We start from the raw sequence: 18,284 nt of genomic DNA, 5'->3' as shown, positions 1-18,284 counted from the left end.
CCTTACTTGCGGCTGCTCTGTCGCTGAGATGTTTCTCGTGCGGCAGTACGCATACTTAAAAGCCTGAACAACATCTGTCCTTGTTGGCTGATTGCTTTTTTTCTCTCTCCCCCAGACATCCTTTGCTCCTGTTGCGGGTCCCGCTCCCATTGTGCTCCCCTATGATGTTTGCCTGTTCTTTTAAACGAGAACTAACTGCATACTGAGCTCGTTTTACTTCTGAAAGAGACATGTTTGCTTGAAGTGTTAGAATAAGTTCCTGTCTCTACCATCTCCTGTGTTTCTGTGCAATTCTGTGACCCAAGCGTGACAACATATAACGAACGGGTGTCCCGGCCAGGGTCCGCCACAATATATATATATATATATATATATATATATATATATATATATATATATATACTAGGGGCTTTTCCCCCGGGGCGCGCCACGCGCCAGCCACTGCGCATCTCTGCCGCACGCTAAGGAGACACGGACGGATCAGCTGCTGTCTTTCTGCTCCTGCTGCCAAACTGCGTGTTCTGCTTGTCGCGCTGCACATCGATCATGTAAAAGCCTGTGCAGCAGTTGTCCTTTGGTCTCACTGCTTTGTCTTGCGGGACATTAAAGTGTCTCTCGCAGGACGTCCGGGCTGATTATTACTTTCCTTATTTTCTGAATTTGCACATAGATTATTATTGTTCTCTCCTGGACTCCAGCACTTCTGTCACACCAGGGAGTGCTACAGGGAGTCCTTTGATCACAAAGGACCTGGAGCACTTCCAGGAGCACTATAAAGGAGGCCACCTCACTCTGTTTGAGGAGCCAGAGTCGGGAAGTGGAGGGTAAAGCTTGCTGGGAGAGGAGTGGAGGCAGCAGAGAAGAGAAAGAGACAGAGAGAAGAAGAAGCAAATTTGGGTGCTGTTGTACTTGGACTGTGTTGTCCACTGTGTTGTATTGGTGGGAAACGGGGGAAGGTGTTTATCCAACAGGAAAAAAGAAAGTGTGCGGTGTTTTGCACGTGTGCCTGTCTGTGTCCTGGTTTTGGGAGCTGTATGTCTACGTGACTTCCACTATATATATATGAGGTGTGATCATCTCAGAGAGACACTTTGATGTCACGCGAGACTAGACATTACAACCTTAGGAAGCAAGACCCATGAGATGGTGACTTTTGCACGTCACGCCCTACTTACAAACGATTTAAAACAAGTTCACGGACATCTAACCTCACAGTTGTTGGAATGCTTTTGGCAGACACACTTCATGTGCTCCGTGAATGACTAAGTGAAGAAGAAAGAGCAGAATGTCAAAAAGAGACACAAAAGCGTTGGAGAGAAAAGAAGGCAAAAAAGGATGCACAAGAGAACAATAATAATCTATGTGTAAATTCAGAAAATAAGGAAAGTTATAATCAGCCCGGACCAAGTGGAATTGAAAAGCTCTAGGTCCAATCAGGGTAAGAAATAAAAGATTTCATAATAACGTTCAAAAATGGTGCAATACACATGCATAGCTGGTTAGAGATTATGAAAGCAGTGGAATTTGAAAGGCTCAAAAAAAAACGTTGGCACAATACGCATGTAGAGCAAGCTAAAGAAAATTAAAGTAGTAAAATTTGAAAGTATCAAAAAAAGATAGTAAAGATCACATAAGCACAAACAAACGGAAATTATTATTCGATGAAATAATGGAACAGCAAAAAGAGATTGAATATATGGACATAGGTGATATGTCAGTATGTAGATATTGTAAGGCTTTAAAGTTTAACTCAAAGACTTGTAGATCATCTAATTCCTGATACCATCAGGGAAAACTAGTGTTGCCTCCCAATGAAGAGGCGTATCCGCGAAAATTGAAAGATTTGTTATTTGGTGAAAGTGAAATCCACAAACACTACAGACAAAATATCCAAGTCTACAATAATCTTTTCATGTTTGCATCATTCAATGCTCAAAATGTAGATTTACACGATTCAGGACCATATGCTATGAGAATCTGTGGTCCCACAACAATAAAAACTACAACAAGTTTAATTTCGAAGACACCACAATTCGGGCAGGTGTATATTTATGATAACGGAGAAGTAATGCAACATAGAATCGAAATGGTGTTTGGTCAAATCAGAGCATACATTTACATGATCAAATTTCAAAAACAGGGTTACCTCACATGCATTTATTGGTTACTTTGCAAAATAAATTATTAACTGCTGATGATGTAGATTGCTTTGTCTGTGCTGAAATTCCAAACAGAAAAACCTATCCTGAATTATTGTACAAAGTCATTAAACACGTCTCATGGACCACATTTAAAAGATTCAGTATGCTGGGACTCAAAAGAGAAAAATTGTTAAAAGAAATTTCCTAAAGTGTTTGTTCAATCAAAAGATAAGACTAAGGCTGGCTTTCCAGATTATCACCGAAGAGATAATCGTCACTAACAACACAATTATCATGGAAAGAAAGATGGTAAAATTGTGATGATCGATAATTCAATGATTGTACCATATAACCCGTATTTGCTCAAACAATTCGATTGTCATATTAATGTCAAGTATTTTGCATCGGAAATGAGTATTAAGTTCATCTACAAGTACATTCATAAAGGGCACGATAGAGTATGTGTAACTTTATCCAAAGAACAGTCTCAGGACGAAGTTCAAGCATATTTAGATACTCAGTATGTCAGTGCAATGGAAAGTGGGTGGCATTTAATGGAATTGCCAATGCACGGTCGAAGTCATTCTGTTGAATTATTAATGATTCATTTACCAGGTCAGAATATGATTCAATTTAAAGAGGGTGAAGAAGCAGAAGCTTTAAAGGTAGCGAAAAATAGAAATACAAAATTATTGGCTTATTTTGAATTTAATAAAACAGACGTAAATGCAAAAGCATATACGTATGTGCAAATCCCTGAAAATGGCACATGGCAGAAACAAAAGGTGTGTGTATGTGTATATATGTCTATGTGTATGTACTGTATATGTATGTATATGTCTATGTTTATGTGCATATGTGTATATATGTGTGTGTGCGTGTGTATGTATCAAACTAAGTAGTTACTCAGACATTAAAAATAAAAGCTAATTAATGTTATATGTGGTATTTTATTAGATATATAAAAAAAACTATACATAGAATTTTAATTATGCAGATGGATTTACTAAAAAGATAAAAAAACTAAGAAGACTATCATTGACAACACATATTTGTTAAAATATTTATTTAAAGCTCAGTATTTCCTTAATTTAAATGTATATTACAGTAAATTTCACAAAAAAAATGCAATTCTTCCTGAAACCTCAATAAATGTTAAAGGTAATCTATAACAAAAGCTCAAATATACATCTAAATATGGCGGATTCCAGCTGATCTTTTTGACAGAAATGCAGTTATTCTTGACTATGTCTGCACATTAATTGAGTACAAAGGCTGTGGTGGAAACACTGTATGAAAATAAAATGTTGACAGCAAAAAAAAAAATGCATAGGCAGAACATTTACTTCTTCAATATAGTGATAAGTGTAAAAGGTGTATTAAAAAAGTCCCATCTGTTTTTATTAAGAACATGCCTGTTCCACATAAAGCAATATACTGTAGCATTAAATTTGTGTATACCTGGCAACATTCTTATCACTTCTGTTACAAATTATCAGTGCTGATTCTCGCCCTCAAATCTAGAACTACCATACATCACAGTGTGACATTCTTCTACCTAAACATACATCTGACAGAGATATATCAAAGCGACAAGCAGACTCTTCTTGTAACCATATCACTGAGCTCTTACTTTGTATCAGCAGGTTTATATTTCTTGTAAGAAGTTGTGTCTTTTATTTTCCACAAGTGATCTGACAGTGTTTTATTTCCTAACCTACTTGTGTCAGAGGTGATTTATCCTTCAACAAATAAAGTTCTCCCCTGCTTGATTGCCCTGTAATGATCTGTCATGTCATTGAGAGAAGGAAGAAGGGCAAGAGTATTGCCAGAAAAAGGAATTTGCTTTCTACTTACAGTGACTTGATTAGCACTCTCGTCACTTCCTTTCTCATGCCTGTCTGTCTTCTCGAGCTACAAGCAATTCAAAAAATAATTTTCAGAGAGTAATATTTTGGAAAACTAACAGAACTGGACATAAGAAAACCTCTGCAGTTGCCCAGGAAAAAAATAAATGCAACTATAGCAAATAAATGAATAAATAAATAAAATAGAATAAATAAATAAATAAATAAAATTAACCAGAAATCTCAAGCAACAAAAGACATCATTATTAACTGCAATCACATTACCCCTTATATTTTGGAGGGTCTACCCAGACCAACTATACAAGTGTTCCAAATGTATTGAGACTATAAATTGTTTCTAGAGATAACTTTTTATATTCTCTTTGATAACAAGTATTATAGATGTACACGTTTTTTTTTTCTTTAAATGGGATATGATTTAGAATATAAATACGATAATAAATGACTGTGGGCTGGACACACTCAAATCCAAAGGCTCTTAAAGAAGAAACAAAAAAATAAATATGTACTACAAAATTCAAACAACCTAAAAGCTATTAGAAAAAGTGCCAAGTGTTTAAACTGAGTTTTGACTCCAGACTTTATTTGGGAAGCACAGCTCTTTTGAAAGGGCATTCTATAATCATTGAGAAAGGGAAGATAAAGTATAGTATAGTATCCAACTGTATTTACCTCTGTCTCTGGTAGAGATACTTTTTATATTTAACAATATAACAAATTTAACAAACAAGAGCCGTTTAGAAAAGAAACAAACCAAAAAAACACAGCCTAAATATCACTGGCAAATAAAGCCACAGGGCTATCACACATGAAGACATTTATTTAGTTTAGTGATGATACTAACTGCACTGTCTAAAATTGTAACATTTAGACCATCAGTTCTTAATCCTTTGGCTACAATCAGATTGGTAAAGCCTACTGTATTTGTTCATGCTTTTGGAAAGAAAAAGACTTGTCAACCCGTATCAAAAATTGGAAAACAGTTAAAAAGACACGGGAGATTAACAAACAGGGCATTGCAAAGTATACATTGCTAAGAAAAATAGAGCGAAAAAATACTTTGAAGAAACATTAACAAATTCAAGGTTACAAAATGATATTATTTGCATCAGTAACTTTGTATAAAAATCATAAAATAATTAATATTTGCTTTTTAACTTTAACTGTCATTCCGTAATAATCAAGGCCAAATTCAGACTAAAAAGGTTACTGAAGTGTTATGAACCGGTTAGTGATCACAATGTAAAGTTACCCTTTGATGGCTGTGTGAATAAACGGAAACTAAAAGTATTATGTCTGACTTCAAAAGGCCACATTTTAGGCACTTGCAGAAAGTGCAGGGACGGTTGATTAATAATAATACTTTATCATACTGAATAGTTTATGCCAAAAGTTAGAAAGCAGTATACTAATTAAGTCAATGAAAATGTAAAATAAGAAAATAATTACTAAAGAAATGGAATCTCTGTAACAAGTGCAAGAAAACTTAGACTGAATATTAAACAGTACAAAAGAAAAGAAAAATGAGATAAAGCACCTAGAGAATATTGCTGACAATGTATGAAAGAATCAAAAAGGAGATAAAATGTATTAGGAAAAACATTGTTCAAACAAAATATACTGACAAAACAGTTTGGCGATAGACTGACACTGATTCCTCATGACTTAGTACTGGGAGAAAAAAATAAATAAATAAATGACTGGATGGAAATAAACACACAACCATCAGGGCATGAAACTGGAAATAGTCTGCTAGTCTGAGGCTATTAGATTTTCTGTCAGACTTGTAATTTTGGCAATATTAATAATAAAATAGGCTTTTTTATTGTAATGACTTTGATGGTTGACCTGTGAAAATTCCTAATATTAATGTGGGCAAATTCTCTAGGAGTGGGTACAAATGTTGCATGGGTGGGACAACAAAAGTGTGTCGAGACAGAGGCACGCAGTTTCCTCATGCATGTGCACAGAGCTACAGTATCTCTGTTACTTATAATCTAACACAGTGGCTTCAAATAGTTTTCTTCAGCAGCTCCTTTTAGTAACTCCATTATTTCAGATAGTGTTTCCCTCTTTTCTTGTTGTGCCTACAGATTCACATGTAGGCCCGTAACTGTTCATCCTCTCAAGGATATCTGCTGTAGTGGCTTTGAATACTAAACTTCATGGACTGCTTTTGAAGCATACTATTATTCTTGCTATATTATTTTAAATTTAAGAAATAAAATTAAACAAATAAAAGAAAAAGATAAAAAGGATTCTTTTGTAAAACTAAGTATGCTCATGTATTCTCTGCTGTGGTACCAATGCTGTAATCCAGTTTTGACAGCTTCTAGAGAACTAAGTTTTCATTTAAAAGCCGTAGCATGGCAAGGAAAGTTCAAATACTTAAGGAACACAGAGCTGAACAATGTTTAAATGTGATATTGTAACTCGCATGTAATTATTTAAGGTTATCTTTAATACAGTTTTATTTTTTTAAGTTATTGCCTATGGGTGTTAGCACTTTACTTTTACATTCTCTTTGAACAGTGGAGGTTAATGTATAAGGCAAAGCATATTAAAATTACAGGCCTTCTTTTCACTATATATAATTACATTATAATCTAAAAATAATGTATTTTATAACAAAAAAAATTACCAGCTATATTGTGAAAAAGAGATACAGTCTATACAATTGGGGTACTTTTTCTCATTGACCTCTATGGAAATTGAGTTATTTGTAATTATACATAAAAATAACTTTAATTACATTTTGAATATTTCAAATGGCATTTTAAATATCAAAAATCAAATAAATGAAAAGCCTCTGGAATTCTAACCTTGACTTGTGAAAATGTAATTACAGACATCTCTAATGGAAACCTCTATAAGATCCGATCTGGAAAATTCCCACAGTTTCCACTAGTGAAAATGGATTTACAGATATCTGCCACCTCAGATTCTGACATATTGTATATCTAATTAAGATTCTGACATTAGCCAACAATTGCAAATTGCACAAGTAAAATAAGAATTAGCATGAGACATTAAATGTTAAAATGGATTGCTATACATGGAGCCTGTGTGGCTTCAAACCTGAAGACACTGATATGATTGAGGGATAGATCCATATTTTATTGAAGGGCTGCTTTGTTTCCAAGTTATACGTCAAAATACTTTTTCTGTTCATCCAGATATTTATCTGATTTTTGATACAGAAAGCACTCTTAGAGATTTGCCAGGACTATTACATTTTTAAATCCACTCGTCCATCAGGCTACCAAGTATTTTGATTTCAATTCTAGCCCTGAACATCCTGGGAATACTGAGGGCATATTAAACAATTCAGAGGGAGAGAAATCACACATTTTAACAATACTAAAAGCATATTTAGTCACAAGGACTGGAAAATATTTGGTCTATAGTCTTCAAAAAAAACAATCATTTTATACAAATATGTTTTAACATATATTTTTCAGAGGTTATTACACACTGGAGAAAATACCAAGAGCAGGACACCAGCATGAAGGCTAACTACAGTCCATTTGAACATGTTTCTGTTCTAAATTATTGGAAGTGATTATAAAATATAGGGTAGAATCGGCAGATATCAAGACATATTGGAATAAGGTAATTTTGTAAGGAAACAACATCTGATAGCAAGGAAGCATATGCTACGATCTGACTTGATTTTAACTCAATAGGGACCTGTCTAGCTATACTACAGGGTACGGTAGAGTTTCTTGGCTGTAGCTCTTCTTTCTCAACTCCCAAGCGGTCTCAGATTTTAGATTTTTTTTTTGTACAATGCATATTTGATTGATTTTTGTTATTCCAGCAGAATAAAGAGGAGAGGAAAAAAATTTGAAACTGTATATCAAAAGGGGGAAATAAAACTGTGCAAAATCATATATATTTACTAAATCAAAAACTTAATAAATAAATATATAAAAATAGGGCATCCAACAAGAGATGATGATCATACTGCAAGTGGAATTTATTTAGAACACGGTATCAATATGGGTGTTATAAACAGGAAACAATAGGAAACCGTGTATGTATTCAAAATTAACTTTACAGCCCTGCAGGGGTCCTTGCTGATGACACTACAGTACTGTGGTTTTAAATTTTCTATTCATGGGTTTAGATAAAAGGTAACAAATTAGTGAAGTGTGCTTCTGAAAGAAAAACCAGTTGCACTAGCAGACCAACCAGAAAATATGGCAGATCCTTATGGATGGGCTTGAATAGTGAGATTTTATTAGAAGGTTTAAACAAGGGGTTTTGGAGCTGCCCTGGCAGGCTCGCCATTGTAGAGCAGCGATTTCCGATTTCTTTTTCAGGAACAACATACTGTAACAGTCTGAAACACTTACTTGATCAAGTAAGGAACAAAAATAGGTAGATATACTTTATTAGACTTACATGAACTTTGGAGAAGAAATCCTAAGTTTGTACTACAGGGATAAAGCTAAGAGGAAATGTATTTTCAATTTATGTAAATGAAAGAGAAGTCATGGATGGAAATGATTAAAATTATACAAAGAGTAAGTAAAGTCCATGCTATGTTTAGTGCAAGCATTTTAATAATTGGAAACTGGTTACAAGTATGACTGACTTCATGTCCATTGCTTAACTGCTCTATATTCTGAAGTGATGAGCAACACATAAAGACAAATTGATGCAATCTGTGACATTTCTGACCTTATTATCTTTCTGATCTATGTGGGGTTTCAATTTATCTGTCTTGTAAGAACCGATGCTGCAGATTGTGTTGCCAAAAACTAAAATATTTTGAATGAAGTCATTTAAAATGGTTTGCAAGGTTAAAACAGAAAGGTGTTTAAAACTACAAAAAATCACGTCAACTTCTTTATGTGTAGAACTTATTATTGTGAAATTATAGCCATCACAGCTAGGTATGCTGATTAAAACTTTTAGAACAGCCTGGTTTTTGAACAGTGTAAATTAGATTCTATTGCACTTAGGCTACTTTTATTAGATACAAAAACATTTTTCTGAGTAGTATTTCTGCAATTCATACAACTGAATATCCTTTGCATTTAGTTCATGGGGGAGCCAGAACCCAAAACTGGAAACACTCCTGCAATCAAATGCTGCTTTACAAAACTGAAACAGAGATGGTCCTAGAATTTATTTTACATACTGTACATAAAGGATGAAATAATATCACAATCCAAATTACCATTTAAACATTTCACTAACTGGAAATGCTGAATATATTTGTAAACCATTTACAAATTAATTCAAATCCAACTAATATATCTTCACTTAATTTATTTAAAGACATCCTTAAAGAGACATAATTTCTTAATCTTATTTAGTGGATAGTTTTTGGCTTGCTGTAAATATTTATGTATGATGGAGTATAAGTCAAGAATGAAGAAATACTCCTTTTTTTTATAAAGTTGTGGGGCTCAATATAAACCAAAAACACAGAAATAAAGCAGTTCCAAACTTGAGCATTTTGAGAAAAATAGTAGATGGGGAAGGTTGGGGAAAACAATGAAATAAAAAAATGATGAAACTTTCAAAGACGCAAGGGCCCACAACTAATAGTGTGACTGCTGCTGAATGCTCCCAAGAAGTACACGGTAGCAGGAGCATTTTTGTTTGTTTTTAGCATGTTGAAACAGACACTCAGATACCCTTTTGAAAGGCTCTTCCATTGTTTGCAGCAGATGAACATAAAAAGAATGGGAGCAGAATGGATTTGCAGGCTACCACGTTTTGAAGCAGCTCTATTCAAGAATCTTATCCAGAATTAAACTGAGAAACCTATGCAACAGTGAAGTGTTAATTTAAAATAACAGCAATGCCACAACAATATAAAAATATCTAAAAATTCCTCATTGACACTGTGTTTCTTATTCTTTCAACAATATCTAAGCTTGCTGAGACAATTGCAACTGTGTAGGGTATCTGCCTTTCACCTAGAATCCTATGTGACTTTGATCAAATGTCAGCTGTTGCCTCATTTACTATTTAATGATCCCCATAAAGCCATATCCGTACTGAACACCATTTAGCACTGATTGCTGTGTTATTGTTTTGCCTCTTTAAACGCATGGTTAAGAGAAGTAATGGCTGATCAGGACATGGACAATCAAATTTCTACTTTAACCGACCCCAAGCACATTGATTTCACTCATGCAGGTGATTGCAAACAAGCTGTTAAAATTTAGTCATCACTTAAGTTGCACAAGTTTGATAAAATGTGAAATGCGGCTCCCGTAGGGTCATCTGTATCTCTGCCAAGTGCAGTCAAGGGGACTTTTAGTTTAAAATCCTTAATAGTTACTCATATCTCTAAATTTCTGAATTGTTGCATTGCAATGTACACATTCACTGTATGAGATATTAACAGAAACAGTAATAACAGGGTGATTACATTTGCATCTTGAGATTTACGTAAATTTCAACCACTTTAATCCCTAAAACCATGTCTATATCATAAGACATAAAAATAAACAAGGATATTAAAGTTAGATCTTGAGATTTTAGTAAAAGCCAATGTTAACCTCACTCGGCTGCTTAAGTATGGAAAAAATATCCGTAACAGCTTAGATTTATAGTAATTTATTTTAATCAGCTAGACAACTTTTTCTCCCCTATGGTGTTTTTAGCTTCTTATTTTAAAACAGACAGTAGGCTAATACAATTTACTGAATTAACCTAATTTACTTGATATGTTTAGCAACAGCGTGGAAACATGCTGTGGACAACTTTTTAATCAAGAGATTGATCAAACTGTGGAAATTACCACCCAGTGAGAGCTGCAGCATGCAAATGAAGCTATATTCCATGACAAGCATAAATAATACTAATAAAAAAAAAAAACTCTCGTTGTCTTTCTTTCACATGCATATAAACATATAAGGGCTGAAGGGATGGCGTTCCATTACACTGAATTGATTAAAAACTACAGGATCAGATATAAATAAAGACTTACATGTGACATTTTAACTTTCATGACTTTGTTCTACAGAGTTTATTTTTTCATGGATTCCTCTGCCTTGCATTTGACAAAGGAACTATATAAATACAGCTTTCTTTTTTATTTGAAGAAGCAGAACAATGTTTTCTGAACATTATCATTTTAACACTCTTAAAAAGATGAATATAAAGAACCAACAACTGTGATGTATCTTGTATTATTTAACTAATGTTGTGCCCGTCTTTGCATATCTGAGACCAAACATATTAAGGCAATCTGTTTTAATATGCTATGGCTAGACACTTCCATCTATAATGGCATGAAAAAATCACCTTTTACTGCATTTGCTTTGACTTTAAACAAACATTTCATTAAATACTTTGTATGATTCAAAAACATATGTTGCAAACATTGTTATTGTAGGAATATAATTGTTTTCTAGGCTTTTTTCTCTACTTTTTATTTTTCAAAATAGGATATCAATGTATGAATAACAGAATTTAATGACTGTGACCACCAGTACAGGGTGCCTCTTTACCTGAGCTTGCTGTTGGATTTCCTCCTTTAGACTCTTTAGCTGTGTTTGCAGGTGTAATTTTTCCTCTTTCGTTATCTTGAGGTCTACTTCACGCTTTCTTAGTTCTTCTCTCATATTCAGAAGTTGCTAAGGATGAAACAGTGGTCAGATTTAAATGAGAAAATAAAACAACTTTTTTTTCCTGTGTCTTAAACTGAAATATTAAGTAGTTTTCCATTAAGTTCTTCCTTGTGTATATACGGTAATAAGGCAGATTTACTGTATGTTAACTGCTTTCTCCATATAACTGATTCTTGGCCAGGCAATAACCAAGATCTACAATGTCAGCTTTCAGTGCAGCCTGATCTCAGTTTAATGCCTCAACAGAAGAAAATGCTGCACGCATTATTATACTGTATATTAGTACACACACTTATACACACAAACTTATACTATATTCTGCTGAACAGAATAACATATTGGTTTCTGCACTCACCAAGACATTTAAAGCAGGGATATTGTGCTGCTCTGTAATCAATAATTCAAAAACCTATAACTGCTCCAGCCTAAAGTAGTATATCTGTTGAATAAGTGTCCTGTTTCAGTTTTATTACCCATAAAAAATAATTTGCAGTTACTCAGTGCTGCTGCATTTTTTTTCTTAAATTGTTCATTAAAAGTATACCAACCTATCTGGTACTACTCTGAATTCCAATTGTTTGATTTTAACTGATTCAGCAGAAAAAAAAAAAAAAAAAAACGGCAAGCTGCCCAAGCCTATTAAAGCTTTCAACAATTCGTGGGATTTGTTTAACCAAATGGATGACTACAGCACTTTTATATGGCTTTTTATTTTGCATTATTAAAGCTTCTTTTGTTTTTAAATAGAGACCCAATGTAACAACTAAACAATGGCCTTAGCTACCTGATGGCTGGAAGCCAAAATGTTAACATATTTAGTAAAAGTATTTATATAGCATCTTACATTTCCGACAATAAGAACCATTGATGCATCTATTATTAAAATGTCTTAGTCCAGTAGAGGGTGGTGGAAGCCAGCATCTATACCTGCAGAACAGGGTGCAAGGCAGAAGCCAACCTGAAATGGGACACCAAAGTACGGACAGGCACACTGAAGCACTCGCCTATAATTACTCATATTCAAAACTCAGATAAGAACAATAACTGTCCAGGACAAATCTATTTTGATAAATGCAATTGCAGATAAACTATGACATTAATTTGGAAAGGATGCTCAAATTCCTCTAACAGTACCAACAATTAAAGGTAATGTGTTCACATTTGGTAATGCTAAGTAATCTATCTCACGGGCCTTCACGAAAGTCAGTGTAAAGTTTATATTTAATCATGATAAACAAAAAACACATCTCCTGAAAGTTTTAAAACTTTTAATGAAAGTGAACATTAAGGAAAGTTAATACTCATTTTAATGCTATCAACAGAATGAACCTGTCACACGCCATTAGGGTCACAGCATAGGCAAAGTAAGAAGCAAACTAAAACAAAAAAGGGCTTTACAGGGAAAAGTCTTAGATAAAAATACAATTTTTAAGGAAGAAATTCTTAACTAGGAACCCCAAAAATAAAAATATGTTATATTAAAAATAGAACAGCCGAGGCAAGTATCCAAGTGGCCAACATTAAAAAAATATAAGGGACATAATCCAAAAAAAATCCTGAAATATCCAAAAGTTTGCTAGAATTTGTGGCAGAGCAAAATCCTGACTTACATAAAACAAGGGCCCAATGGCAATGCCTGAGCACTTCATTGTTGCAGTATACACTCATATTCAAGGAATCCTCCACTCTTAGTATTGAGCTATAACTAGGGGCCACATCTGGCAATGAAAATGCCAACAGGATGCCACATTCACTTGAGGCTTTGACAAAAGGCAATCGTACTTGGAAAAAGTTAATATTTCTTACATTTCTAATACTGATAATAACTCCTAGGGGTTGTTTTTGCCACACTTTCAGCCAAAGCCAATTTATCCATCATAAGCACAGGCTGCTATGGGTTGGACTACACTGTCAAGAGCACCATTGCTTTTTGATGTTTAAATCACTGGTCCTGCTTTCAGCTCTGCCTTCACGAGGGCTTTGGATTGGGTTTACAAATGGCACACTCAGTGAGCTGTCTCATTGTTGCCAACCACATTTAGGCCAAATTAATTTGCAGTTGTCTGTGTGAATCAGGTGCAATTAACCAGATCCATGAAGAGCCTAGTTTTGTGTTAATAACTCACACTTGGTCGTGTGGTTTCAGCCAATAAAGGTGGAGTATACTCACCCTATGTCATGTTAAATAAAGCTTGTAGAGTGTCTTTTAATGAAAGACATTGATGTCTGTGCATTTGTACAAATTGTGTAGAAATTTTACAGAAATTTAATGTCAGTCACTTCATAATGTGATAGATTATCAACCATATGCAGGAACTAGGTAAAAGATGAGGAAAACTTGTAGAAGGTCAGACATAGAGCAGGCATGACAAAATCCAATACCCCAACAGAGTTCTGTAACAGTGCAGAACCTGGAAAATAACAGCGTGAATCAAGCATTGAAGAAACCTTTTCTACAAGATGGAATGATGACTAGAAAACTACATATTAGCTGCTTTCTGTTACACCTAAGGGATGAGGCAATCATTTTATGAAGGGAAAGGGAGAAGAGAAGAAGCTGTTAAGCCAAGCTAAAGTATAAACCGAAAAAACCAGTCCTATCTTTCACCAAAACCCCAACATTAAAAACAATTGAGGTCAGAAACAATGAAGCTCAGAAATACATTATTTTAAGGTCAAAAATGAAGCATATTGAAAACCAACAAATAAGTGTTTATCCAATCTCAATAACTGGAAGTGTATGGTGCTGATCTTTACACTGTTGACCATCACGATCTCCAAAATTGAAGCTCCAACTGCATCAGATAAGCCACAAAATATTTTTAACCCTTTTACAAAGGGTTCAAAACTAAAGATAAACTTCAGAATTTCATTCAATAGCCTAAAATAGATCTACTTGCAAGTATTCAATCAAAATAAAGCTTTCAAGAAGTGGAACAATTTTCAGATAAAAAACAGTTTACACTTCCTGGCTGAACAAACAAACAGTTTAAAAGACTTTTGTGTATGAATGCAGGCTTCTCCATTGTATGCTGCAAGACATGACATGCAGAATATTATTCTTTATTTACCTGTTGCATGCCCTGTAATGCTTGTTGCAGGAAGTTCAGTTGCTGTTGTCTTGTGGCATCTTCCTCTGTGCGTGGGGGTAACAGTTTGCCTTGCTCTTGTTTCAGAAGTTCCACTTCATTTCTATAAGCATCCAGCTGCAGCGAAGGGCTGTCGTTCTCCTCTTTCCAGACTTCAATCTGGGCGGCTGGGGCCTGTGGTGTATTGATGTATTTGAAGAGACAGTCAAGTGTAATATAAAGCAAAGGGAAAAAAAACTAATATTAAAGAAAATGTACACATATAGTACAAACCTGTAAAGTCATAAATAAATTAAGTTCAGTTTAAAATTTATTCATGTGATTTATGCAGTTTTGATAACATTAGATAATGTACACCATACCCCATTTATATTCTAGCAAAAGCAAGTAAGAAAAAAATAAATGTGAACTATGAACTTTGTCTTTGAGAATCCAATGAAAAAATAAACCTTAGAACATACTAAATGGCACAGTCTTAGAAAGCTGACCAATTGCCTGCACCCAATCCCAAGCTGTACAATATGCCCACGTAAATAGCTGAGTGGTATTTGAATAGGATTAAGTGCAAATCATTAGTCACTATGTTTACCAGCAATTAAAGTCAATGTGCCATTTGCAATGTTAGCAGATTATACTTAATTATTGTGTGTAGCTATGTATGCTTTGGGCTAAGGGAGTACCAACTGCACCATAGCCCCATCACGCTTCAACATTAAGCAACAGCTCTGTTTGAATTCTAAAGGGTATGACTGCTAATACCATTTCCTGGCCTGCATTTTAAGTGACCTGACAGAATTACACCAATTTGTAAACATCTACTGTGTACATCTAAGCAGTAACTGGTACAGGCTACAAAGCTCTCGAGAAAATACAAAAAAAATTATGATGTGCTGTCTAAGTGGCAAAGGGGTGCCAGTGGCAACAGCATATTTAACATGGCACAAGATGGGGAAAAAGTGCCACAGAAAGTCTAAAGAATACTATGCTGGTAATGACTAACCATGTCAATATGATAAAAACAGAGACCCCTAGGGGTAGTAGATCCTGTGATGTGTGGAGCAACAGACGCAACTTGGGTCACTAGTAAGTGAGAAGATTGAGAGTGGTACTACGATAGGTACTTCAGGATATAACCTAGTGACTCTAAAAGGCTGATAACCTAGGAGTACCTGAAATCTGCTTTGGACAACAGGTGTAGGTAGCACAGGTTGTCTAGCTGGGAAGGTGAGAAGGGTGAGACAAACTACCCATTTAATGGTGAGGATATGGGGAGTGATAGGAGCCCATACCTTTATTTCCTGCTAACTGGGAAGTAGCACACGATCCCTGAGTAGAAGGAGCATGACAAAACTGCCCCATTAACGCAATTGGCAAGAGCAAAGCTGCTTTACAGAACTAGCTGACAGCTGCATAGCAGGCCACAAGGGGGAGCTTTAGTCTAGTGGTCCTATATTCAAAGGCGATTTGTTGGTAATTATGGAAATACTTTTGCGGTTTGACCAGAGACACTGTGAGTCAACATGCACTCCGTGAGTATTTGACAAAAACTCTATTGGAGGTCAGAGTTTTGAAAGACCCATGATGTGGAATGTAGACTGGAGTGATGGAAGTGGAGAAGGTGGGAGTGCTTAGTGAGAAATTAACATGTGGAGAAGTTAACATCTAACATGCTAGAACTGGAAATTGGGTAGGAATGCCAAGATTCCTTTTTTTGTTCTCTTGTTACCTCATTTGTAATTTTGTTCATCTTACCCATGTGTGTTTATAAATAAATAAACAAACATTAATTTTAATGCACCTTAGTATTAACCCAAGCGTGAAAAGCAACCAAATCAATGTTTTCTTTTCATAATATTTTTATATATATATTGAAAATTGCATCAACTGTTAGTAATAATATTCAAAATGACTAATAAAGGAAGTCATTTACTTTTTAAAAAAGTAATTGAAAAGGTTAATTTATTTTCGAAGGAGTCTGTGCCATACCCAATGTAAAAGAGATCTCCTGAAATGTCTCCCTAAGAGAAAGCAGATTTAAATGTGTTTCTTAAAGCTGGCACAGCAATCTTTTCAATTGTAAAGTATCTTGAATTTAGTGCTATATCACTTTCCTGAGGGAAATCTCTAGGAGAGTAAAATCCCTGGATATACAATATGATTTAATGGTTATAACACAACACTTGCAAAGATGTTCTCAAGGGAATACAATGGAAGCAATGTATGTTGCAGTCCATATTTATGGTGACATGCACCAGAGGCTGTTGTCCTCCTTTATTTAATACTTTGATGCTATCATTAAACCAGAGGTCCATCAAAATGAAGGACCTTAATGTCCGAATCTTTGGGAGTTGGAGTCTACCTCAGTACCATTATACACATAACAAAAACAACTAGGGACACATGGAAAGGATACCAGTTCAATAGGGTACATTGTATGCACTGGCAGGTAGGCTAAAAAGCGTGTCTTTGAATGTGGAAGGAAATCAATGTATCATGTATGTCTGAAGTTTAAGAAATTAATTAAAAGCATAATGTTCAATGGTTAGCAATTTTAGATTCATGTATGGAATGGTTAAAGCATACAGGGTGCAATAAAATGCCAACTTATGCAATAATAGAAAGGTGTAATGAATTTAATGATTAGCTTAATAAAGAATTAATTCAAAAAGGAAAAAAAGTAGGAGCATTGTCAAAAAATGTACAACTGACTACGGCACGAACTCCAGGTTTCCAGTGGGCTTCAATAAAAGAGCAAAAAACAACTATTCTTAGCACATGGAACCAGACAGTTGTCATCAGCATTGTCTTTCCTTTGGGATGTGAAAAAGGCTCGACTTTTTAAACGAGCACGCGATCCAACTTTAATTTATTTTTTCTAAATTAGCTTTCAGTAGACCGAATATAATTTGCAAGTAACAGGCACACCTTGTCAGAAAAAAATCATTGGGCTGGTTGATATAAAAGAAATTTCAGTTGATGACAATATGAAATATGAGGCCTACAGTATATTACATTGAGCTAAAGGTTTTGTGCTTTTAAAAGCAATTTAATATGTCAGTTTCATTTGATTTTGTGCTTTAGATACTATTAAAATGTGTCTATCAAGTAAATCAACCATAATTTTAATCGTAACTTTTAGCAAAAGCTTTGAGTAAAGGTGTACTTATTCTAACACAGTTGCTTATGTAAACCAAACAAAAGAAACTAGAAAAAGGATAAAGAGAAAATAAGCAACAATGTTGAATAGTACAAACTTTAGTTACTGATGTATTCAAGCCAGCAGTTTCCATCCACTAAAGGGTATCTGCTATAAACCCAAAAGCCCTCAATTGTACCATTAACATAGATTCAAAGTTACAATTATTCTAAAACACTTTAATAGCATATTATCAACTGCCATTGCAAAGGGTTAAAATGGCTTCCATCAACTATATTCTGAAAAGGTGTTTGCTTGTAGAGCATGAGGAACAATGTCCTTATTCAGAAGCCTGTAACCTGTCACCATCACATATAATTAGTGGTAGAGACTTCTGTCAATATAAAGAAGACATATAGAAAATTGCTCTGTTTTCTCATAGGCAAAAGAAA

The 18,284-nt window shown here is 34.7% G+C and overlaps 1 protein-coding gene across 1 annotated transcript in view; it reads right to left on the bottom strand.

Moving 5' to 3' along the window:
• Positions 1–18,284, bottom strand: part of enox2 (ecto-NOX disulfide-thiol exchanger 2) — a 587,323-nt gene that overhangs the window by 32,662 nt on the left and 536,377 nt on the right. Inside the window, exons 10-12 of the mRNA XM_051935340.1 lie at positions 14,679–14,863; positions 11,488–11,613; positions 3,999–4,055 (exon numbers count right to left, since the gene is read on the bottom strand). Of these exons, the coding sequence (XP_051791300.1) occupies positions 3,999–4,055; positions 11,488–11,613; positions 14,679–14,863 (368 nt within the window). The remainder of the gene's footprint in view (positions 1–3,998; positions 4,056–11,487; positions 11,614–14,678; positions 14,864–18,284) is intronic.

Source organism: Erpetoichthys calabaricus, chromosome 12 (genome assembly GCF_900747795.2).
Source record: "Erpetoichthys calabaricus chromosome 12, fErpCal1.3, whole genome shotgun sequence".
Lineage (NCBI taxonomy): Eukaryota > Metazoa > Chordata > Cladistia > Polypteriformes > Polypteridae > Erpetoichthys > Erpetoichthys calabaricus.
Note: the sequence above shows the minus strand (reverse complement) of the source record. Positions and strands in the feature narration are given on the sequence as shown.